The sequence below is a fragment of the Syngnathus leptorhynchus genome, chromosome 22, assembly GCF_054491065.1.
Source record: "Syngnathus leptorhynchus isolate UIUO chromosome 22, UIUO_Slep, whole genome shotgun sequence".
Taxonomy (NCBI): domain Eukaryota; kingdom Metazoa; phylum Chordata; class Actinopteri; order Syngnathiformes; family Syngnathidae; genus Syngnathus; species Syngnathus leptorhynchus.
In genome coordinates, this window is record NC_141216.1 from 3,669,178 (window position 1) to 3,691,165 (window position 21,988).

The 21,988-nt window shown below is 53.6% G+C and overlaps 5 protein-coding genes across 14 annotated transcripts; 4 read left to right on the forward strand and 1 right to left on the reverse strand.

The window, feature by feature from the left end:
- Window positions 1-346: 346 nt before the first annotated feature.
- On the reverse strand, window positions 347-21,829 carry ankfn1a (ankyrin repeat and fibronectin type III domain containing 1a). 8 transcript variants are annotated; one of them, XM_085903352.1, is made up of 27 exons: window positions 21,679-21,827; window positions 13,934-18,583; window positions 13,736-13,854; window positions 12,972-13,105; window positions 12,776-12,901; window positions 12,338-12,403; window positions 11,816-11,961; window positions 10,805-10,998; window positions 10,002-10,039; window positions 8,377-8,499; window positions 7,901-8,096; window positions 7,373-7,586; window positions 7,150-7,302; window positions 6,971-7,084; window positions 6,696-6,793; window positions 6,517-6,607; window positions 6,187-6,294; window positions 6,005-6,104; window positions 5,735-5,867; window positions 5,304-5,633; window positions 5,052-5,218; window positions 4,607-4,769; window positions 4,371-4,539; window positions 4,130-4,296; window positions 3,864-4,056; window positions 3,623-3,794; window positions 348-3,521 (listed from the first exon to the last, which is right to left on the reverse strand). In XM_085903352.1, the coding sequence occupies exons 2-27, from the start codon at window positions 13,965-13,967 to the stop codon at window positions 2,951-2,953; spliced, it is 4,119 nt and encodes a 1,372-aa protein (XP_085759478.1). In that variant the 5' UTR covers window positions 13,968-18,583; window positions 21,679-21,827; the 3' UTR covers window positions 348-2,950. The 8 variants fall into 8 exon arrangements, with proteins under 8 accessions (XP_085759482.1, XP_085759484.1, XP_085759483.1 ...); XM_085903351.1 differs by having other exon boundaries at window positions 11,816-11,964; XM_085903354.1 differs by lacking the exon at window positions 12,338-12,403.
- Window positions 1,139-2,151, forward strand: LOC147039424 (snaclec B1-like). Its single transcript, XM_085904606.1, has 6 exons — window positions 1,139-1,198; window positions 1,285-1,309; window positions 1,416-1,501; window positions 1,610-1,741; window positions 1,829-1,928; window positions 2,015-2,151. The coding sequence occupies exons 1-6, from the start codon at window positions 1,139-1,141 to the stop codon at window positions 2,149-2,151; spliced, it is 540 nt and encodes a 179-aa protein (XP_085760732.1).
- On the forward strand, window positions 13,642-16,855 carry LOC147039425 (uncharacterized). Of its 3 annotated transcripts, none has more exons than XM_085903364.1 (6): window positions 13,643-15,331; window positions 15,553-15,640; window positions 15,714-15,805; window positions 15,889-16,053; window positions 16,224-16,284; window positions 16,443-16,855. In XM_085903364.1, the coding sequence occupies exons 1-5, from the start codon at window positions 15,051-15,053 to the stop codon at window positions 16,243-16,245; spliced, it is 648 nt and encodes a 215-aa protein (XP_085759490.1). In that variant the 5' UTR covers window positions 13,643-15,050; the 3' UTR covers window positions 16,246-16,284; window positions 16,443-16,855. The 3 variants fall into 3 exon arrangements, with proteins under 3 accessions (XP_085759487.1, XP_085759490.1, XP_085759488.1); XM_085903362.1 differs by having other exon boundaries at window positions 14,774-15,331; window positions 16,193-16,284; XM_085903361.1 differs by having other exon boundaries at window positions 13,642-15,331; window positions 15,553-15,805.
- LOC147039426 (transmembrane protein 100-like) lies at window positions 17,816-18,747 on the forward strand. The gene is made up of 2 exons (XM_085903365.1): window positions 17,816-17,860; window positions 18,074-18,747. Exon 2 carries the CDS (start codon window positions 18,092-18,094, stop codon window positions 18,470-18,472), a length of 381 nt encoding a protein of 126 aa, XP_085759491.1. The 5' UTR covers window positions 17,816-17,860; window positions 18,074-18,091; the 3' UTR covers window positions 18,473-18,747.
- smim36 (small integral membrane protein 36) lies at window positions 19,752-20,084 on the forward strand. Its single transcript, XM_085904545.1, has one exon. It carries the CDS (start codon window positions 19,752-19,754, stop codon window positions 20,043-20,045), a length of 294 nt encoding a protein of 97 aa, XP_085760671.1. The 3' UTR covers window positions 20,046-20,084.
- Window positions 21,830-21,988: the final 159 nt, after the last annotated feature.

The window sequence follows — 21,988 nt, forward strand, 5'->3', positions numbered from 1 at the left end:
TTTGCATGTTTATGTGTGAATGTGAATAGGCAAATATGTGGCAATCATAGTGATGATGTTTCAGGAGGCTAGTGACTTCAGGGGCCCTCATATGACCAGAGGACCATCTGTTACACTAGTTGTTCTTCATCTCATTAGACCTCTGTGAGGGCACCGTAACCTCAGTTGCCACGCTGTACTGGTCAAAGCGTGTGTGCATGAGTGTGATTGTGTGTGCTCATACTTCAGCAGTTGCCCAGCAGTCCACTCTCTTGCACCAAATTGACTAGGAACCCCAAACAAAGCCATGTGGCCCGTGTGTGTGTAAAAGCTGGTTTCCTTTTTTTCTCTCTCAGGAATGACACACATTGGCCCTTTGTTTATTTTTCTATGGAAATAGTCACAGCGGTGCCCATTTATCTTTCCGCATGGAACATGCACATTCAATATAAATGATTTTATGCCATGCAGTTCATGTGATTAAAAAATAAAAGAAGTTGACATTATTGAACAGACAATATGTCACGCTCATTTTGTTTCTGGCATTTCAATTCGGTCATCATGTCACCTGCTAGTTTGACTGGATTTGCACTTATTTTTCAGATGTTCTATTTTAAAAATGCATAAAAAAATAGAAATGTTGTGGTACCAGACTCCTCCCCTCTTCACGCAGGTTAGTCAAGTTAAGCAATGTTGACGCCACAATTTGAGAGCTGTCACAATTCTTTTTTTTTTTTTTTTTTTTGTTATAAATAAAACCAGGACAAAGAAACACAGGCATGGCTCTGGACGTCTAAAACCTGTTTTTAGACAAAACACCATTGATAGTTAATTTTGGTGTGCGAGTTTTGATGATTGGCCTTAAATTACACAATTCATTTTGAAAACATCATAAATGTTTTGGAAACTTATTTTAAGCTGTATGTGATATTTGGCAGCAGTGGCGCAAGACTTTCAAGTTTTTAAAAGGATTGCTCGTCATCGTCGCCCACAGAAGCCAAACTCGCAAGTCCAAAGGTAACCTCACACAATTTGACATATTTTTTCAAACTTAATTTGCTTTGTTACGAGCTACATTTTATGTTTCAACATGGTCAAATATAAATAAATCCCTTTTTATTTTATTCCAAATTTAAAGTATTTTTTCATTTTTGCAGAAATGGCATTTGCTCTTTACTCGTTCCTCCTTTGTGGGATTGGTGTGGTGTTGACCCAATCTGTAAGTGAAAATCTCTTGTTGATTTAAATATATGTATTTATTGCTGTCTTCTAAAGTCTGATTTTAACAAATGTGCTTCTTCACAGTTGAATGAAGTCTGTAATTTCGAAGGTTGGTACAATAACTGCCTCAATGACACGTAATATTTTTGTTGCTTCTGAATTTCATAACATTTTAGTGAATAACGTTTTTTTTCTTTTCAACAACCAATCTGCAGACAGCATCTGTCCTAATGGCTGGATCCAGTTTGACTATCGCTGTTACATCTACCAACCTCGTGAAAGGACGTTTTTAGATGCAGAGGTATAAAGGACATTATGTAATTCTGTCAGTGTGTTATCTTGAAAGATATCTAATGACTCAAATGAATGAAATCGTTTTTTTTTTTTTTTTTACTCTTCTTCCTTTCAGAGCGTCTGCAACGTTCTCGGTGGACATCTGGTCTCCATCCACAGTTCCTTTGAAAATGATTTTGTTCTTGATCTGCTTCGGAACGGTGGTAACGATAACGTAGCCTGGATTGGACTCCATGATATCGGGCCGGTACAAAAATTGCAATTAAGTCATGTTTCTTGTCTTGTAATCTTTTTGTAACTCTTATAATATGGCTCATTAAAATATGAATACCAGGATGAGGACTACATATGGACTGATGGCACCATTGTGCGTTTCACTGATTTTCGTCAACAACCTGATGTCAGTGGAACTTGTGTACAGATTTTTTCAATTGGTACGTAAAATCCGTGAATAATGTTTGCAATAAAAATAATTCTGTTAAAATAAAAATTCACATTTAAACATGCTTTTTTTTTGCAGAGGAATTTTGGGTGGATGAGCTCTGCACTGCGATGGCCCCTTTTATTTGCAGCCAAGATATTAAGTGTGGCTTCAAGCGTGATGGCGGGAATGGTTTTAGCCATCGTGGCTCTGGCGGCAACCGTGGCCGCTGGTAATCTATCAATTCACCATGCTGTCTTCGGTGGCAATGTATTTCCCTCATCATGATGATGCAATGCAATGATAAAATATCAAATTCTAGTTTGGTCTTTTTGTTGTCAACTTTTTCTATTTTCATATTTGGTCCATTTTTGGTTTGTACTATTTTTTTTTTTTTCCCCCGTCGGTCCCATCTCAGAGAAACGCACGACAAACTCACCTATTCGCCGGCACAGTCGCACATTTTCAGCTTTTATTCTCGAATATACACACGTGGAAAAAAAGATGAGGACAACGTGAGAGGACAAGCGAGTGCTCCACAAATCACACAGCCAAAAGAAGCGCTGACCGGCCCCGGGCACAACAGACACAAATGGCGCCAGCCTGAGACGAGCAGCACACATTTAGAGGTACCACGAAAGATTTTTAGTGGCGCCGAGCATGCACGCGAGCGGTCGAGAGCAGAGGCGGGGCTGAAAAATGTGCCTTGGAAAAAAATGTGCATATGGGCTTAAATGTGAAAGGCTTCCTTAAAATTTCTACCCCAGTTGGTTCCCATGTAAACGTTCCCATTTGAAGCATCATAAATTGCAATTCCCTGCTTGGTTTAACAGTCGACGCCGGGAGGCTTGGCCAAGTCAACTTTGGTTTCTTATGACAGACAGACAGACAGACAACCCACCACCCCCCCGGCGAGGCAGCCGAGCGAGCTTATGGCTTTGGGAGAACGCGGGAGTGGCTCACTCACGACGCTCGTTGCGGAATGATTCCAAACGTACCGTACCTTTCGGAGCGGCGCTTTGAGAGGAGGGGGGGCTAGAGCGTGCTGCTGAGAATTTCCGACACTTGGGTGTTGGTCTGGTCGTCCGAGTCGGCGTCTTGTCCGGCCCCCCCTTCCGACCTTGCCACATCCTCATCTGTGAAGATCCTGCGCACGTGGGGTCTCTGCTCCCGAGGGCGCCCCTTGCGGCTCGCCAGGTCGCAGTCCATCCGGCTCGCGTAGGTTGCGCCCTGCGACGGCGGCGGCGGGAGGTCCGGCTCGCGCTGCTTGGTGTAGACGCCCTCAGATAAGGAGCCCGTTTCCTGGCTGTGTCCCCTCAGCCAGCGCTGGGGCCCGCTGAAATACTGGCCCCGGTGGCTCCTGGAGAGCAGCTTGCGCTTGGAGGGGGGGTTGGGGACGCTGCCCTCCCGCTGGCTCCTGGACAGCGGGGGGGACGGCGACGTGCGGGGGGGCCGGGCGAGGGGCGGGGAGCGGGGGGAAGCCCGGGCAAAAGCAGCCAAGTCTTTGCAATGCGAGAGCGAGCGTGGGAGGAAGGCCACCACCGCGTCTTTGGACTCCTCCGGGCCAGGCGACAGGGGGAGCTCGTTCACAGCCAGGGCGCTGCACCTGCACAAGCAAAGATGAGCGAGAAGCTGGGCCATTTGTTGTCTGGCCGAAATATTGTCTTGCGTGATTTGAGTTGGATTCAAGCAGCGCGGGATGCTGACCTGAGCTCTAGGATGTGCAGCACGTCAGGGGCGCTCCCCCCCAGCGAGCGAAGGGCCTGCGAGGAGAGCGGCTCCGCCTCCCGGGGGCTCAGGGCGTCGCTGGAGTCGTAGTCGCTGTCGGTGGGCAGGAAAACCTCGGACGAAGCGTCTTCGTCCCAGCCCGGCGGCGAGTCTGCAAAAGCCACAGAACGCTCGTCCGTCCGTCCGTCCAACAAGAACCTCAGAAGATGCCGCTGCTCACCGCTCCTGCACGGCTCGGGCGAGGGCAGGTAGTCCATGGCGGAGGAGGTGGAGTCGGTCTTGCGCTGGCTCTCCGTGGCGGGGGCGGCGTCCACCAGGCAGGTGACGGGCACGCCGCCGCAGGGCTGCTTATAGCGGGCGGACTGCAGCGCCTCCGTCAGCCAGCGCAGGTCCCGCCGGCTCTCGTCCAGCTGCTGCCCAAAAAAATTGCGGAGCGGCCGGTGAGCTCGGCGTGAGCGGCCGCCGCGGTCCAGCTGAGGTAGCTACCTGGATGTAGTCAAGAATGAGCCCGTGGCGGCGCTTGGCGGCGGCCACCTCGTCATCCGTGATGGCCTCCCGCAGCGCCTGCTGGGCGATGAGGGCGTCCAGGTCCAGCACGGTGGACAGGCGGCAGTACAAGCTGATCAACTTCTCCTTGTAGCTGCAGAAGTGCGCTGAACATGCCGAAACGTTGGCGAGCCGGACCAAATCCCGCCGCTACTCAACGCTGACTCGCCGGCTAGCTTACCCAGCTCAAACATCTGCAGCGGCAGGTGCAGGAATCCAGCCAGCGGCGTGTAGGGGTTGGGCTGGCCGGGGGCCGAGCAGACGTCGTCGGCGGGCGGCAGAAGCAGCAGGAAGCAGACGCCGTGCCCCGCCTCCACCACTTCTTGGCTGTACAGGCGGAAGTGGCGGGCCTGCCCGGAAAAAAAGCCCGCGTTGGCGCGCCGCCCGAGGTCCAGACGAGCGAGTCGACCGGCGTACCTGCTGCGTGCTGAGGTTGAGGTTCTTGAGCAGGGACTTGATGGCTGTCTGGAGCTCGTAGTAGAGGAGCGGCGCGTGGTTTTCGGGCCCGGGCCGGGCCTCCTCGTCGCCGTCGTCGCCGCCGCCGCTGGCCGAGAGCGTGCGGATCCAATCCCACTCCTCCCTGGAGACAGAGCCCATCCGTCCGGTCGGTCAGACCCAGCCACATTTGACAAGTCACGAGAAGAGAGTCAGGGAAGCGGCACGCTGGCCAAGTGGCTTGCTTGCCCGCCCTGCAGTTGTCATTCCATTTCTTGTCTATACATTTGTGCACTCCCTTCTTTTCCTCCCTCCTTCCTTACTGCCTTCGCTCGCTTCTCTTTGCGTCTAAACGTCCTTCCTGGCTTCCTGAAGTGACAAGATCTCCAGACGGAGCCCGGAAAGCCGGCGCCGGCCCGAGACCCACCTGGACACGTTGGCGTTTTCCCGCACGCGGACATGACATAGCACGTTGGGGGTCCGCTGGGAGACCAGGACCCGGATCTGATCCACTGAACTGCTGAGCTTCAGGTAGCCCAGGTAGAGGCCCGGTGCCAGGCGCTGGCTGCAGCGGCGCTGGTATGCCACGATGTCCTGCGCCGGGGAGAAGAAAAAAAAAAAAAGGGAGGGCAATGTCTCCCGTCACCGCCGCCATCGCATGAGAGCCCAACGCGCTCACCTGCAGCGTGATGACGAGGATGTCGAGGGCGTAAGGCTCCTCGGGCGTGGACAGGGACTTGCGCTGACTCTGCACTTTGGCCACCGGTACCCACTTGCCGCTGAGGAGCGAGTGCTGGCCGTCGGCGTCGCGCGCCGTCACCAGCAGCACGTTGCCGTGGCGATCCTTGATGGGCTCGTAGTGGACGCGGCCCAGGTCGTGCGTGCCCAGCAGGTTCTGCAGCTGCCCGGCGGCGCTCAGCATCTTGTGGCGCGCCTGAAGCGTGGACGAGGCCGACGCCGCCGGCGCGCTCTGACGGAGCCAGCGAACGTCCTCCCACATGCACGACAGCTGCGACGCAAGCGAGCCTTTGGTCAAAGCACGGAGGGACGCGGCAAAGCACTACTTGTGCCTTGGGGAGTCATACATTTGGCGGCGGGCTCAAGGCTGACCTTGGTGAACCACAGGAAGTCCTGCATCAGGGAGCTGCCGTACGAGTCGTCCACCTCCACGATGGGGATCTGCTCCTCGGCCGTCACCAGCAATTTGTCTTTGTGGTAGAAGATGGCCGCCAAGTAGATGCCCCTGAAGCAGCCCCCAAATAAGCCTCGCGTTCCACCACCGTTGGCAGAATTGTTGATCGTTTTGGTGGTGAGCATCAAAAATGCTCAAGCCTTCCCCGCCCGCTTGTGCTCGACCTTTTACAAAAGGGCAAAACAAACCTTTTCAGTGTCTTCACAAACTTGCTGGAGGAGTTGAAAAGATGTTTGAGGCTTCTGGAGACCGACTGCTTCCTGCTGGAGTTCTGCAACTTGGAAGCATCTGCGACACAAACGCATGCCCAAAACATCTTCGGCGAAATTCACTTTCTGCATCCTTGGAAATGTTTCGGGCGAGCGCTCACCTCCGCAGCAGTCGTGCGCGTGCGTGGCTCGAACTTGCTGCAGGAGGCGCTCCATGGCTTCCGTGTGGCCGCGCCGCCCGGGTTCCTGCCCGTCGCTCTCTCGCCAGTCTGATGTCGAGAGAAGAAACAAATATCAAATGGCTTGACGGAGAAAAACCATCAGCTCAGTGCGCCTTCCGTGGCTCTCTTTCCTCTTTCCATCTGTTCCACTTGGACATTAGCAGAGTGCAATAACAGACGCCCACGTACTCGGGCCCTCTCGGCACACGCGCGAGCGGGCGCGTAGGCGAGCGCGGACGAACGCCAAAATCGACGGTTCGGGGGACGTACTGGAAGGAGCGGCAGACGGCGGCAAGGAGCAGGCGGGCGGCCCCCAGCCCTTCATGTTGCAGGCCGACACTCGAACAAAATAAAGGCGACCCTGCGACGGGACCACGGCAAATGCTCAGCGCCTGCACGGGCCCAGAGGCGGGCAGGTTGGGGTCTCCAGCCTTAAAACGGCTCTGTACCGTAGTGAGGCCGCTGATGGTGCATTTCAAGCTCTGCAGGTTCTCCAGCAGCATCTCTCCGGCCAGCAGGGAGAAATCCTTCAAGCAGCTCCACTCCACTGCAGACACACACACACACACACACACATGTAATTGGTTCATTTGTCCTTTGATTTGAAATCAATAGTCCCCGGCGACAATGACGACGAGGTCGTTAACCTTGCCATTACTCTGCTGCGGGCAACCAAACGCTAGCGACCGTCAGCAGACACGCTTTTTTCGTAAAAGCGGCCCACCTTTGTATTTGGTGACGACAGTGGATCGGAGCTGCTGCGGTTCCCGGAAGGTGACTGTCAGCGTGGAGCTGCTGCTGACGCTCAGACGGACCAAGGTGGGCGCCTCGGGGGGTCCTGCAAACAAAGCAAGCAGTCTTGAGCCTCCGTCCGGCATCTTTGAACATGCGTGGCGGTCTCACGTGCGTGCCGCAGCGCGCCGCTCATGTGCTGGTAGAGTTGCCGCCTCCGCTCCCAGGCCCTCAGCTGCTTGTCGTCCAGAGCTTCGGCGGCGCGGCGCTCCGCCTCGGCCTCCAGAGCCGCCAGGCGGGCCTGGCGCCTCTCGGCGCTCGCGGCTACAAGCGCACGGGTCAGCTTAGTCGGACTTGGCTGCCATCCCCACGTTGCGACGGCGTTTGAACTGACCGTGCGGCCCTTCCCTGGCGCCGGCCTTGAGCAGTAACTTTGCCACGGGCGCGTTGTCGCTCATGACGGCCACGTCGAGCGGCGTCAGGCCCCGGGCGTCGGGCGCGTTGAGCTCCAGCTCCTCGACCGTCAGCCGGCACAGGAGAAGGCGTACCGTGTCCGGGTCCTGCTGCTCTACCGCCTCGAAGAGGCACTCGCTGCCGCCCTGCATGGCCTGCACGCAGCGCGATGTGGCGTGGTTAAATTTGCCGGCCTCCCGCGACACGTCAGACGAGCTTCCGAATGGCCGTTGGATTATTTGAAGCGCCGACTGATTTGATTGCTATTTGCCAAACGTTGAGCCGTTGCTTGGAAACAAAATGATTTCTTTTGTCGCCGAGCACGTCCGGCAAAATCTAACTTAACAATTCGGAGAGGTGAAATGAGGCTGAAGAAAAAAAAAAAAAGACAAGCTCTGCCGTTTTAACTCGAGGCTTTTGGGACGTTCCCGGAAAGACGAGACCCGGACGCGGGGTGCGAGGGGCTCACCGAGGCCTTGCGAAGGCGATCCGTCTTGCCCGAGAAGGCGGCGTCTTCGAAGGACGACGTGCTTCCTCGCAGCTTCTCCGACAGGTTCCGGTAGAGGCGCTTGGCGGCGTTGGGGGAGGCCGGCCCGCCCGGGACCTTCTTGCCTTGGGACAGCTGCAAGTTCTGCATCTGCTGGGTCATCGCGGCCGGCAGGCGTCTGCCCATTGCAAACCGAGCAACGCTGTGAGCTCATCCCAAACGTTCACATCCGCACGAAACGACGCAAGTCTGGTTGAAGCGCCGCTGCCGCTGGTAACTATGGCAACAGTGGCAGGCAGCTTGGCAGTAAACGCCCAGCGCGCCTTTGGCTAACAACTGACACGTGGCGGCAGCGGAGCGTTTAAGTGTCAGCCGCCTGAGCTCATCCGAGTGACGGCGCCTGCCCTCGACTCAAAAGCTGCGCTCGAGTCATCCGTTGGTCTCGGCGGAGGGCTCACCTGTCCAGGCTGAGCGAGGTGTGGGGGATTCCCGTGTAGAACTCCAAGTCCTGGATCAGAACATCTCCTGCCGCCGCGCGCCGGTTCCACCTCTGAGCCAGTCGCGAGAGCTTGCCGTCCGACCTGCCGACAAACGGGCGGCCGGCTTGAGATGAGCAAGTTGAGCACGGAGACATTGCAGACTTGCAGGCAGCACAATTTCTTTTCAATCTCACGACCTTTTGGAAACCGGCGTCAGAACAGCGGCGGCGAGGATACTCACGGCGGAAAATTTCTAAGGCGGGCGAGTCAAGCTCCCGAGCGGACTGCCGGCGCATCTCGGCGCGCCGCGCCACGCGTGGGCGGGCGCACGCACGCTGCCGACGACAGCCCCAAACCACAGCAGAGGCCAAGACGGCCGTGACGAGTGGCGCGCGAGCGAGTGAGTGTGCGTTGAGGAGGAGCAGAAGCAGAGGACAAGAGTCGAGCGGCAGGAGGCGGGGGAGGAGGAAATGTGTGCTCTGTTGATGAAGAGCGAGATGAAGCGCACCCAGCAGACCAAACAAACAGGAAGGAAAAAAAAAAAAGGTCAATTCCAGAGGAGAATTGGCCTCAGGTCAAAAAATTATTCTGACTGACATCATTTGAGATGCTGTTTAGCCCTTCTAGCCTGATGAGTGAGGGCAGCAAAGAAAAGTTTGGTTTGTTTTTGTGAGCCCATTTTGTGGCCCCTCAAGTGGTGGAACCAGTTATCATTTTTTAAGCATTGCTGCTTGATGCTCCTGCACAGTTGTCAACTTTAGGATGGCCAAGAGCCAACGTGATGGCGCGTCTCCAAAGTCAAAGCGGACTGTAACAATGCAGGTTCCCGCCCCCACTGCAGAGAACATCAAGCGCTAACAGCAGCGCTAACAGCAGCGCAAACAGCAGCGCCAGCTGATTGGCTGCGCAGTTTCCATGACTCCCATTGAAAGTAACAGGTGAACACCATGAACTCCCTGAGCAGGATTATGTGACAAAAAAAAAAAAAAAATCCAGAAAGATGCCGCAAATGCCACATGACCGTGGAGTCGCATTCCATCATTTCTTCGCATCTTGACATCTCTCAGAATGCCAAAGACACCACTTGCACGAACGAGTGCGAGCGTGTGTGCACGTTCGCCTTCTGAAGCGGCACTTTTGGGAGCGCGACAAAATTACTCACATCAATCAAAGGCGGCATCAGTGCCTGCCAAGGTGTTGCACGAAGCCGCCTTTCCCACTTCTCCAAGTCAACAGCGGCGGCAAATTCAAATGTTGGAGCCCCGGCCGTCAAAACGGTATGCGGCCTTTTTGGGAGGGCGTACTGATCGAGATCCCGTCTCACGGTCGTTGATTCATCACTCAGCTCCGAGCGGGGCGGAAAGGCAAAGCGCCAGGCGACGTGATAAAAGGAGCAAAGCGGCGGCACTGTACTTAGCGTTGCGGCCATCGCCATGGTAACAATTAGCCAGAGGCTAGAAAGGACCAAGTTTGCCAATGCGGCAACTGTCAAGCGGCCAAAGGAAAAGAAAAAAAGCGATACTGCAATAGCTCATGGACACTTAAGGGACACTTCATTAAGGACACCAAGAGTCCAATCATTCACTCCGGAGGCCGCAACTTACTTCTTTCTGGAGTCGAATCTACTCGGCGTTCCCAGACTCTGCGGAAGGCACACGAGAGAAAGACGGCTTCAGAAGCACGTTCACAGTTGCCGCTTTTGAAAAAAAAATCACGCTCTGACAAACATTTTGTATCGGCCAAAGCGGACGATGTCAGCCATACAGGTCGAGCGGCGCTCCATGTCGCAAAGGTGAGGAGGAGCCGAAGCTTTTGGGGGATTTTCCAAAGTGCGTGCATGCGTGCGTGCTTGGGAGCTCCGTGTCAGCGCGCTACCTGCGTTGCCGGGAAATGCATGACACGGCGTGACGGCAGCTTGCGTTGCTAACCGGGGTTGCCTTCCAAAACGTGCGTTCAAGTGAAAACCATGTCAAGTGCAGGCCACGCTCAAAAAACAAAGCAGATGCTCTTTTTTGGCAATTCCACAAGGTTTATCTTGAAGCGCTGGTGGGTAATACGACGGGCTGCAATTACGGCCTCGCTAATTGCAGCTTGTAGTGTTCGGCGGCGCGGTAGGCGCACCGCATCCACAACATGTTTTGCTTTCCATTGTCAAAAAATGCGAAAAGGAAAGAAAAAGACCGCGTTCGCCAGACGAGACCACGCGGTTCATTTCATCCCCAATTTCGGATGGAAAGCAAAGCTAACATGCTCCTTTGGTTGCTCGGCAACGGCCGTCAAACACCCCGACGGCCTTTTGCCCCCAAGTGAACACGAGACTTTGAGCCTCCCGGACATTTTGCCCGTTTGGTGCTTCCAAATCTTAACACGAGACCTCTGGACAGCGTGCACTCCGCCGGTGACTCACGTGGATGTTGCGCAGCAGCTTGAGATGTCGTCGCTCGGCGCCGGCCGGCCGCAGCAGTCGTTCGTCCGCCGACAGCGTTTTCCTGACGGCCGCTCGCTCGGCGACCCCGCCCCCCCGGGCCGGACGCCGGCCCCTCGCCGCTTGGGCCGGGCCGTCCTCCTCCTCTTCATCGGGCTCGGATGACAGCAGGGAACCTGGACGGGGGAAACCGGAGACGGCCGGTGTCACTCGATGCGCTCCGAATGGAATGAAACTGATCTTGTTCGACTTGACAACAACTGCTGAGCTGGGAAATTTATTCCAAATCAATCGTGGCCCTGCGCAGAAAAGTTGGAGCAACCTTTTTAAGAAACGAGTTGGACATTTTACCTTCAATTGCCGATTTCAAGCTCAAACGCTCACAGGATCTGTCAGATTTCAATGGGAGGTTTGTCTCCCTCTGCTGGACAGATGAGTTACATAAAAATAAAAACGCCAGCACAACTGTTCTTTAGGGAATAGGTTTTAAGATGAGGTTAAAGTCTTCTTTTTCCAAGAAAATAATGTTAACAAAAAACAAAATTATTTTCTTTGGGGGGGAGGGGGCACAATGGCTAAATTAAGGCTGCAAATTTCACAGGCTTCTCAAATGTAATTGCCGGATGCAGGCCCAATTGGCCCACAGACGATGGGGCCGCACTTTGTCCACTCCCGACTAGACCGGAAAAAAGAGTCTTGGCACAAATTTTGCCAAAGATGCACAACAGGAAACTCATTAACGTTCCGACGACGGGTGGTGCTGACGAGCGCCGTGAGCGACACAGGAAGTCTCTGAGCATGCATGTTTGGACTCAACATTCTTCACTTGTCCACACATCCGCTTTGACCTTCAGTCCCATTGAGACGCTAACACGACCCCCCCCGCTCCTTTCCATCTCACATTTGGATAAACGGACGGTTCCTCACTGAAAATTCCCCAACCGACGTCATTAAGAATCAGAATTCAACAACTAGTATGCTGATTTGACCCACCTGCGGACTTCCAGCGAAGACCTCCGGGACCGGCAGCCAGGCGGCGGCGCTTCCCGATGCTGACGGCGGCATCGGGCGTGGATGAGAGGACGGGCGGCGACATCGAGTAGGGCGTCTCTTGGCCCGTGGCGGCCCTCTCGGACGTCCTGCTGGAAAGTCAGTGAGTTGCTTCATGTATGTTGTTGACATCCGACACGGAGTTGTGTCCATTATTACGTCCGGGATTATGTCGATGATGCTCTGTCGTAATCGGTCGATTGGGACTGTGAAGCCGATCAAAGTTTGGGAGCGCATCTTAGTCCTCAATGTCAACTCTTCACGTCAGCGAGCGTTTGGGGGAGTCCCGTTTTTTTTTTCTCTTTGGCTGAATTCTGAGTCCAAACTGGAGACAAAATGCCACGAAGGAGGGAAACTCCAGCCGTGTTTTTTTTGGGGGGGGCGGGTCAGACCGCCATTTGGATGCCACCTCAAAATATTGGCTGGCCGAGCAGTTGCGAAAAAAAAAGCATCACGCCTTCCTACCTGGCGTCCGACACCGAGTAGCTGCGACTTCGCCACGAGCGTCGCTCACAACTGCCCTTTTGTTTCCTGCGCAGGACAAAGTTCAGCAGCTCGCTCCAAGTCAACATGACAGACGGCGCTGTTATCAAGTGGGAAGGCGGAATCAACTGGATGGGAAACGAGACCTTGGGAAGATGGCGGCGCTTATCAAGCCATCAGCTCTTTGTGGCAGCCTGAAAAGAAAAGGCAACCAGAGCAGGCGCCGTCGCCACCGCCTGGATCCCGCTAAATATATTCAACGGGTCGAGAACACCCCGCGGGCTCAAACTAACAACTAATAGAAAAGTTCCAAGTTGGCCGGGCTGGACCGAGGAACCTAGCGGACGTCATGACATGTCAGTCGTGTGAACCAGTCTGCCAGATTTCAAGTCACCTTTGACCTTTTTTTTTTTTTTTTACCTGTGAGCCGACGAGGGCGAAGGAGTCCGGGCGGAGTCCAAGAGTCTGGGCAGCAGCAGCGAGGAGGGCATGCACAGCCACGTCTCCAGGTCCGACAGCTTGGAGCAGCTCAGCATCTCCAAAACGCTGCTCGGCAGAGGACGAGAACTTTGGTCGAGCCACGCCACGGAAAGCGCCACCACCGAGAAGTACCTACCTCTCCTCTCCTGCCGCCTGGACGTCGTCGTCCTCTTTGTCGTCGGCCGCTCGGAAGACGCAGGAGATGCGGGAGTCTCGCGAGGACGGCGGCGGGCGGGGACTTTCAGAATCCACCGACATCTTGGCCCATATCTGCACGCACAAGAAGAGCAGTGGGTCGGTCGCTTCTTCGGAGTAGCACAGCGTGACAAGTGATTGACGCTTCAGGAAGAAACTTATTTAACAATATATGACGTCATATGTGATTGTTACTTTTTGCCCCGCGGTTGGCTGGCCACCAATTTGTCGCCTGCTGGACTAAGCACGCCCGCGAACCTCGAAAGATGAATGAATGAATGGAAAAAAATTCCTTCCATCTCCAATTCAAAACGTGTTGACGAGCGGAGTGAACGACACGTGCATGAGACGTACCCACGTGGAATGACGTGTACCGGCGTGCATTGACGAACTTTGCACGAATGACGTCCAAGACAAAATTTTGACTGTTTTCTCTTGTTGTCAACTGTCGCCATCGGAACGTGTCGTTTCAACGTCACCGCGCAACTCCGCGTTTAAGTTGCCACTCGCGCACTTTCGTAAACTGGCGTGTGACGTCAGAACGCCCAACGACGTACGAGGAGCCAGTCAGCGCTCCAAGACAAACTTTCAAAACTTGCACTTGGTTTTGCGACATTAATCCTGTCGAACGTTTCAGAGAAATTGAGAGCGAGCTAGCGGTTCGGCTTGGAAAGAGCTGCCGCTGCTGCTTCTATGGATCCTTACCGTCCTGCAGCGGCGTCCTTTAGTCGGCGTCCTCGATGCGGCTTGCCTGCCTGCTCTTCCCGGAGCTCCAACATCTGCTCCGGCTGGGCTGTGGCCTGCTAACGTGTCTTTTGTCCTGCCTGCTCCGAGTAAAACATCCCCAAAATTACGGAGCAGGCTCACATTTCATTGCGGTATCTCCGCCGCACGAAGGCTTGCCTGGCCCAGGGCGTCCCAGTTGGGCCAACAACATCTGGGGGCCCGGCCCAGCCCGGCCCGCGATGATCCCGCCCACACGGCGGCCAAGCCAAGCGCACTCTTTGGGCTCTTGGCCAGCCGCAGAAACCGCCTCCGAACACAAGTCAAACGGTCCAAAGTGGCTCCTACTGTCGCTCGCTTGCTGCAAGAGTTCAAGTACAAGTGAGCTGGAGCAATGGAGGAGGGAGGACCCAAGGAGGGGAAAGACGCGTGCACTTGGAGGTGGCAAGGACACTTGGCGGAGAGCTGGGGAAAAGTGGCATGGAAAAAAATGAGCAAAGTCAAATAAGAAATGAGAGAGGAGGGAGGAGAGACGAGGAGATTCTCGTAGGCAATTGCTTTGAAGCTGAAATGAGGAGTGGGCGGGGGAAACCGGCTTCAGCTCAATAGATCAAATCTGACAGGAAAGACGCGCGCGTGCGCAAATAACTTCATGTCCAGTCATTACTGCTTCCATTCTTATTCGTGCGTCCCCGCTGTGCTGCCATTCAGATCTCCGTTAATTGTTTGAGCACGCAATCACGACCAGGCCCCTCCCCAAGTGCATAGGTGGGCGTCAAGTCCATATGTAGGATTGCGCACCTTAAGTGTAGTACCGCCACTGGCCATGCAGGCAGCACTGAGCAAAGAGCAAAAAAAAAAAAAAAACAACAACATGGAAACTGGTTCTTCCCACACAGCAGAGTAGCAGCAGCTGTTTTTGTTGGCCCAAACCAGAGGCCGATTAGGTTGTTTTTTTAAAAAAAGTGGGTCTTGGGCTTGCTGCATGCCATGCATACGTTCTCTCGTCCGAGTCCACCGTGCGGGCCGTGACGTCACAAAGCCTGTCCGACTCGTGGATACCAAGTCTTTGGGTGCCGTCAAGCCCTTTGTTACGGTCCACTTTATTCCGTGCTGCGTGGGGGCAGCCGCCGGGGCGCCGGTCCATATAGAAATCGGAGCTGCTTGCGTCCGTGCGTGGTCTCTCCTTCCTTGCATGCTCTCAACCATCTCTCCTCGCAAAGTCACGCGTGCCGGCTGGATTGAGCTCAGGTCGTCCTTCTTAAGCCCCCAGAGTTAGTTGTTTATTTGTTTGAGGATGTTCGTGGCGGTACAAAGCCGGCAGCTGTCCGAGAACGATCGCAGACTTTTGGCGATGCAGGCCCTGTGCAGGACCCCCGACCAGGTGGCCTCCTTCCTCCCGGTGCTGGTGGAGTCCCCGCCGTTGCTGCTGCCTCCTCCTCCTCCACCACCTGCTGCTGCTGCTGCTGCTCGTGGGCCGGTCTTGCTTCCTCCTCCCTCCTCCTCCTCCGCCGCCTCCTCCACGCGCAGGCCTGCCGCCCGCTGGAGCGCCAAGCCGCGCACCGGCCCTCAGATTCAGTAAACGCAACAAAAACATCATCATGATGAGAATGCTTTGTGCATGCGTGCGCGCGCGTAGCCATTTAAGGCCATCATGTACTAGTGGACGGAATTGTCCGTGCGTGTTGGAGTGAAACGATTGGAGAGTCCAACTTGTTATTGAAGCCACACTTAGTCAACAACTTGAGGGCAAAGGACATTAGTAGGATATGAAGTGCTTGAACTCAAGTTTTGCGCAGGAACGTGACGTCATCGGTGAAGCTGGGCTGCGATCTGGATCTGGAGTTCATCGCTCGGAACTCGTGGAACGTACAGCACCTCTCAACGGTAGCGCAAAGATTAGCAGGATTTTTTTCTTTCGCAACAAGCTTCCACAGGTGGCCAAAATATTGTGCGGCAGGTCTTCAAGTCGCTCGTCATGAAGATCCGCAAGCCGCAGACCACGGCCAGGATCTTCCAGTCGGGAATCCTTTTCTGCACAGGAGCCAAGAGGTCCGTGCGAGCCGGCGTGCTTGTCCGTCCGTCCGTCTGTCTGTCGGCGATGGGTCGAATCAGGGCCTTTTGTTGATTTGCAGCGAGGACGAATCTCGGGTAGCTGCCAGGAAGTTTGCCTTCAAAATCCTGAAACTGGGCTACCCGGTACGCTTCCTGGACTTCAAGGTGCTCAACATCGGCGGTACGTGCAAAACCTTCCCCATCAATCTGGAGGATCTCTTCTCGGCCAACCAGGATCACTGCAGGTCAGCTCGAGGACTCCTCGCCGCACCAAACAAACAGCAGTCGGCTAGTTTAATGCTAACATGTAACGGGTCGGCTAACAAAAGGGAGCAACTTTTGTCGTTGCTTCGGTGCTTGGATGGTTTCTTTGTGTTTGCTCAGTTACGAACCGGAGCTGTTTCCCGCTCTACAGTACAACTTCCGGCCCGGCATGACGGCGTCCATCTTTTCCTCCGGCTCCGTCTCACTGGTCGGTAAGTCAATCGGGTCACAGCGAAAAGCTTTGAGTGTCATCGAGAGCTGAAAACTCGTGACGGCTATGATCTCAAAAGTGGGCCGGGAGAAATGCTACCTAGCGTGGCTTGGCCCGGCCGACCCAAGCGCTCACCACATTTACCGTTTCACGCGGCAGGGGCTAAAACGGAGGATGAATTCTACCGAGCCTTTGGAACCCTGGACGCCATCCTGAAAAACTTCCGGAGGACGTGAATGACCCCCCCCCCTCTCACTTGCGACAGTCGCCCACGTTCTTAGTGTTAACATGTAGCATTAGCTGCGGCACTGTCGCTTATGCCTCCCCTGAAATAAAAGCATATAATATATTCACAGCATTACATCATATATCATGATGCCACTTAACTGAACATCTGTTGTCACGCCGACGCTCAAACCGGAGCAATCTTTGATTGAGCAAAGTGTTGCTTTGTTGCTAATTTATTTTTTAGCTCGAATGATCATCAACAAGTACAAGTTGCATTGTGATTGTTGATGTGCGCCTGCTGTCTTCTTGTTAAGATGTAATAAAGTGCAAAAAGTGAAAAAAAAGGTGTCCTTTGTACATCCACCACTAGATGACGCCAGAGTTTAGCAAATCAACTTTGGACAAGTCAACCTCAAGCGGCCAAAAGAAAAAGTGTCCTTCGTATAATCACCACTAGATGGGGCCAGAGACCAGCGACACGGTCCGGGAAGGAAAGCTGCACACTTGCCCCAGGCGGCCAAGAGGTGCACACAATTCGTAGCACAAAGTCAAAGCGAAAATATGCTATTTTTCTTAGAATAAACCAATTGAATTTGTTTTTGGCTTCATTGGCTCATTCCAAACTGCCACTTGATGATTTTTTATGGCCATTTGATGGAACTCTTTTGGTTCAGTACATAAATCCAGCTTTAGATGAGGTGACCCCTGACCTCACCCCGGATCAAAAGGCTCACGGGCTCGCCTGCTCACCCCTTACACCCCCCCCCCCACCCATTCCTCTCCACTTTCTCCTGCTGCTGCACAAGTAAATCCTGTTGAGGATTTAAACATGAAAAAGGGGCTTGGGGTGTGGAGGGGTGGGGGGGGGACAGGCCAGATGTTCCCAGTTGGATGGCGAACACGGAAATGAGGAGCGGCTTCTGTTGCCTCTTTAACCCCTTCCACAACAGCTCTCAGAGCGCCGACCGCATGGTCAAGGACATGTGACCCGTCTGACCCGCTGCCCTCGCCTCTCGCTGCAGACCGCTTTTCCCGCAAAGTGTCTTTGGTGCACTCAAGGTACAAGATTCAATTGCAGACATTATTTTCTCCTCAAGTGTAAGCAAATAAGCACATTTTCTGTTCCAAGTTTCAGTCACGAGCAAGCCTCGTGGTCGTTCGCACCGGCAAGGTGAAGGCAGGAGAGAGTTAAAAGTTGCTGCTCTACATGTGGAGGAGGCGGAGGGGGAGGAGGAGGAGGAGGAGGAGGAGAAGGGGGAGCCGTTTTCCAACACTCGTCCTCTTCACTTTTACTTTGGAGAAGTGGCGAGCACGCGTGGAAACAGCGAGATGAAGAAGGCCACGCAGTGGTGAGTCGCTACTTTATTCTTCTGGGCTCAGCTTTGGGAAAGCGGCTAAAACATCTTTTGGGCACAGCAGAATGTCACAAAAGTGTGAAGGAATGATTATGCCTGCTGCCACCTAGTGGACGAGGGCTTGATTGTCCCGCTTGTCACAATACGTCAGCGCCTTAGATAGACGAGTTTGATCTCTCACTGTGGTTGCAATTGCCGCCGTTGCAGCCGCTCCGTCGTCGGCCGATGAAGATGTCCCAACTCTTCCTGGCAGAAGACGGCAACCCGGCCACTTTCTCCTACGAGAAGCTGAGCTCGGGCGCGGCCCCGCGGGTGGACGAGGCGCAGCTCCTGAGCGCGGCCACCGGGGGCACCGAGGTATCCTGCCACCGCTGCGCTGCGCCCTTCGGCGCGGTGGCACTGATCGCCGGCGCGGCGGTGACGGCCGTGGCCTACGCCTTCAACTCGCACGGCTCCATCATCTCCGTCCTGGGGCTGGCGCTGCTGGGGGCCGGACTGGGCTCGCTGGGGGCCGGAGTCGCCTGCCGGAGGCTCGGGATGCGCGGCAAGGGGGACCGCGGTAGGAGGGAGAGCCAGGCCGACCTCGTGGTCGGGCAGGGAGACTAAAGCGCCCGCCAGGTGCTGGGCAACTTGAAGTCCTCCGGCATTTGATGGCGGCGCACGTGCTCCTCAAGGGCCCTTCCTCGACCCAACACCTTTACGAAGGACTCGGATCGTCTGCAAATAGAATGGCCTGCTCATTCTCTCGTAGGTACATCAGAATTTTGCTTTAATGTCGCCCCGTGTGTGTGTGTTCTGGTCTTTTGGAGACAAACTTGATCTTTGGCCTCCATATTTTTTTATGTAAACACGCACAAAATGCCAGCCAAATATTAAGCTTTCCTGCCGGTGGTTTATTATTATTCATAAAAATACTGGCGTGTATTTTGATTTTTTGCGCCTTATTTATTCCTGCGCCCTGATTCACACCTGGATGCTTTTCTGTGAATAAAGTAACCAGAAATTGATGTTCCGTTGATGTTCATGATCAATTGTCGCAAACTGACTCGATCGTGGGACCAGAGCGGCCTCGCGATCAAGTCGAGGATTGCTCCACTTTTGGGTTGCGTCAAAGGGGATATCCCATCCGTGCCCTCCCTTCCTGAGGTGTCTAATCACCCCCCAGACTCCCGGGCGGAAAAGGCCTGGCACGCAAGGAGACTGGATGAAAGGGACCGAGGAAGAGGAAGACGTCCACGCCCGCCACCTCAACTTTGACCTTCGCGGGAGGGCGGCTCGGCCCTCAAAGCGGTGCCGAAAACAGGCGGGGGCCGCCTTGCTCAGCCACTTGATTGACAACTTCTGTATTTTCTGCCTTTGAGTTCTAAAAGTCAGGTCCGACCCTGGCAGGAACCCCGAATGGCAATGAGGCAGGAAGTTCACATTGTGTTTGAGAAGAATGGCGCCCCCCTTTTGGGGATGGCGACCGAGCACGAGGGACATCACGCTGACCAATGGCCAGGCCAGGCCAGGATCAGCAACGGAAAAAGCCAGAAAGAGCATCTATGTTGTTCTTTTTGTTGTTGTCCAGGCTTGCGTTTGTTGGCTTTGGTGCTTCCTGTATCGCAACGTGACGGCCGATGAAAATGGCGAAATCCTAGGGCCCGACTCGTCATAGGAAGAATTTGCGGCGGGCGTTGTCGGGCGGCCTGGCAGTGGGCCAGCGAGCGCGGCTTAAGTTATTAAAAGTGAGCAGCTTTCACCATTGGTCGCTGACATGGAAGCTGGGATTAATTCCCGTCCAGGGCGGGCGGCCGCCGTGCCTCTCATTTGATGTGTGGCCGCCCCCCCGGACGCCTCGCCTCGCCCTGCCCGGGACCCTTGGGTCGCGCTATGAAGCGTCAGCATGGGTTTCATGGAATTCTACCTGGAAATTGACCCAGTCACGCTCAACCTGATCATCCTGGTGGCCAGCTATGTCATCCTGCTATTGGTTTTTCTCATCTCCTGCATCCTGTACGACTGCCGGGGGAAGGATCCCACCAAGGAGTACGCCCCCGACAACGCCCCGCCGGCCCCCGGCCAGTCGCCCATCCGCCTGGTGGTCATGCAGAACTCGCCCGCTTCCGCCCGCTACGAACCCGAGGCGCCCACTCCCGACCTGAGCCGAGATCGTGAGAAGAGGAGCACCCTGGTGTGAGGGACCGGAGGGCGGCGGCGAGGAAGCCCCAAGCGGGATCCTTCAGCACCGCGCTCAGAGCCAATTAGGAATGCGGCCGAGGAATTCGACAGCGATGGATGGCCGATGGGGCCAAAATGATGCCCCGTGTGGACGGACCCATGTGGACAAAAAGCTGCCAGCGACCTTTGCCTTGTTTAAGGACAATTTGCAGCAATGAGGAGTGGGGGGGGCGTTTTTCGGCAATGGTAGCGTCCTCAAAAATCTTGCATCCCGACAGTAGGAGCCATACGCCGGAGCGTCTCGTCCATTGAGGCCATGACATCACGTTTTATCGGATACATTCTCATACGGAAAACATAAAAAGGACACAGGGAGGAACAAAAAAGATGAAAATAAGGAAATTATTTTTGCGCAACAACAGCAGGGGCTGCGTGGCGCCAAATCCTCTTACGTAAAGCGGCCCAGTGTGGCCTGCCAATCATCCATCAGAGCAATTGCACAATTATCGTCCATGTCTGTGGATTATTGTCTGCCTGCATGTCTGCCTGCCTCCCGGAGGCGGCGTATTAAAAATGTGTTTGTGCTTTTTTGTCTGTCCACCCGGTCGTCCGTCCGTCCGTCCGTCCGTCAGAAGCTTACGTAAACCTGCAAACACGCAAAGCCCCGACGATGATGACATCGCTCGTGCTTCCGCATCAGGGCGCTTCATTCTATGTCCATTTTCATCATTTTCAATTTGAAGCGGCTGTTTGTGTTTGTCAATTCAGATCAATGCAGCAAATTTGAGCAAATGAATTAAAGGCCCCTGATGATCACAAACGACTTGGATCTTTTTTTTTTTGCCTACCTTGATGTCCGCTTGCTAAGGAATGTTTAAAGGTTGCGATTTAAAGTCATTTCAATTTACAAATATTTATTGTCACATCACAAACTGACATCTTCTTGGATGTATTCATTCATTCACAAAAATATTTGACTCTTAATTTACTTGAACTTACTCTTAATAATTTGTCATTTTCAATCCACTTCTTAATTTGCCATTGTTGCCATTTCGTATTTATTTCAAATATTGAACATTTTTATTTGATGACATTGTATTTTTGTGTAATCAGCCCCCTTTGGAAATCTGAAGCAGGTTGAAGAAGTCATTAATAAAAAATGGCAGCAAGCAGTTATAATTTGTGGGCCAGCTGCTGCTTGCTAAGCTAAAAAAGGATTAAGCAAATATTGCTTTCATGTCCTCAAAATGACCTTACGTAATATTACTCACGTTTGCAACTAAAAACCACCGCCAGCTTGTATTCATATTAAATAAAAAAGTTTTTTTGTGGTAAAAACAATCCTGTCCAAAAAATGGTTTTTGTGATTAATCTGCCACCTGCTGGTCATAAGCGGAAGTGCTTATAAAAGTCACTATATTTTATAAAAGCCAATTTTATTTATTCAAGTCATTGATTCTTAACCTTGTTGGAGGTACCGAACCCCACCAGTTTCATATACACATTCACCGAACCCCTCTTTAGTTTTTAATCAAATTATTTTTTGCAAATTAAAGACATCAATATTTTTTACTGGTGCACAAAATGAGCCGTGCATGAACATCACTTTGTTCAAAGTACAAAAGCAACACAACTCAAAACAAATGACATACCTGCAAATCAGAGTGACTTCTGCTGTTGGCGTCATCACAAATTTACACGAGGTGTTTTCCTGCCGAACCCCTGAGACCGATTCACCGAACCCAGGTTAAAAAAGTCGTTTTTAATGCAATACAAAGATTACACTTCAGATTCTTAAACTTAAAACTGACCGAGACACGGACAGGGGGGGAAACACGGCTTCCTTTACGGAAGCGCGCGCGCGCGACAGAGTGCGCACGCGCAACCAAATGATTGCTCGGGGCGTGCAGGCCTGATTGGATCGATTACCTGTGACAAGTTCGGAGAGGGCTGTTTTCACCA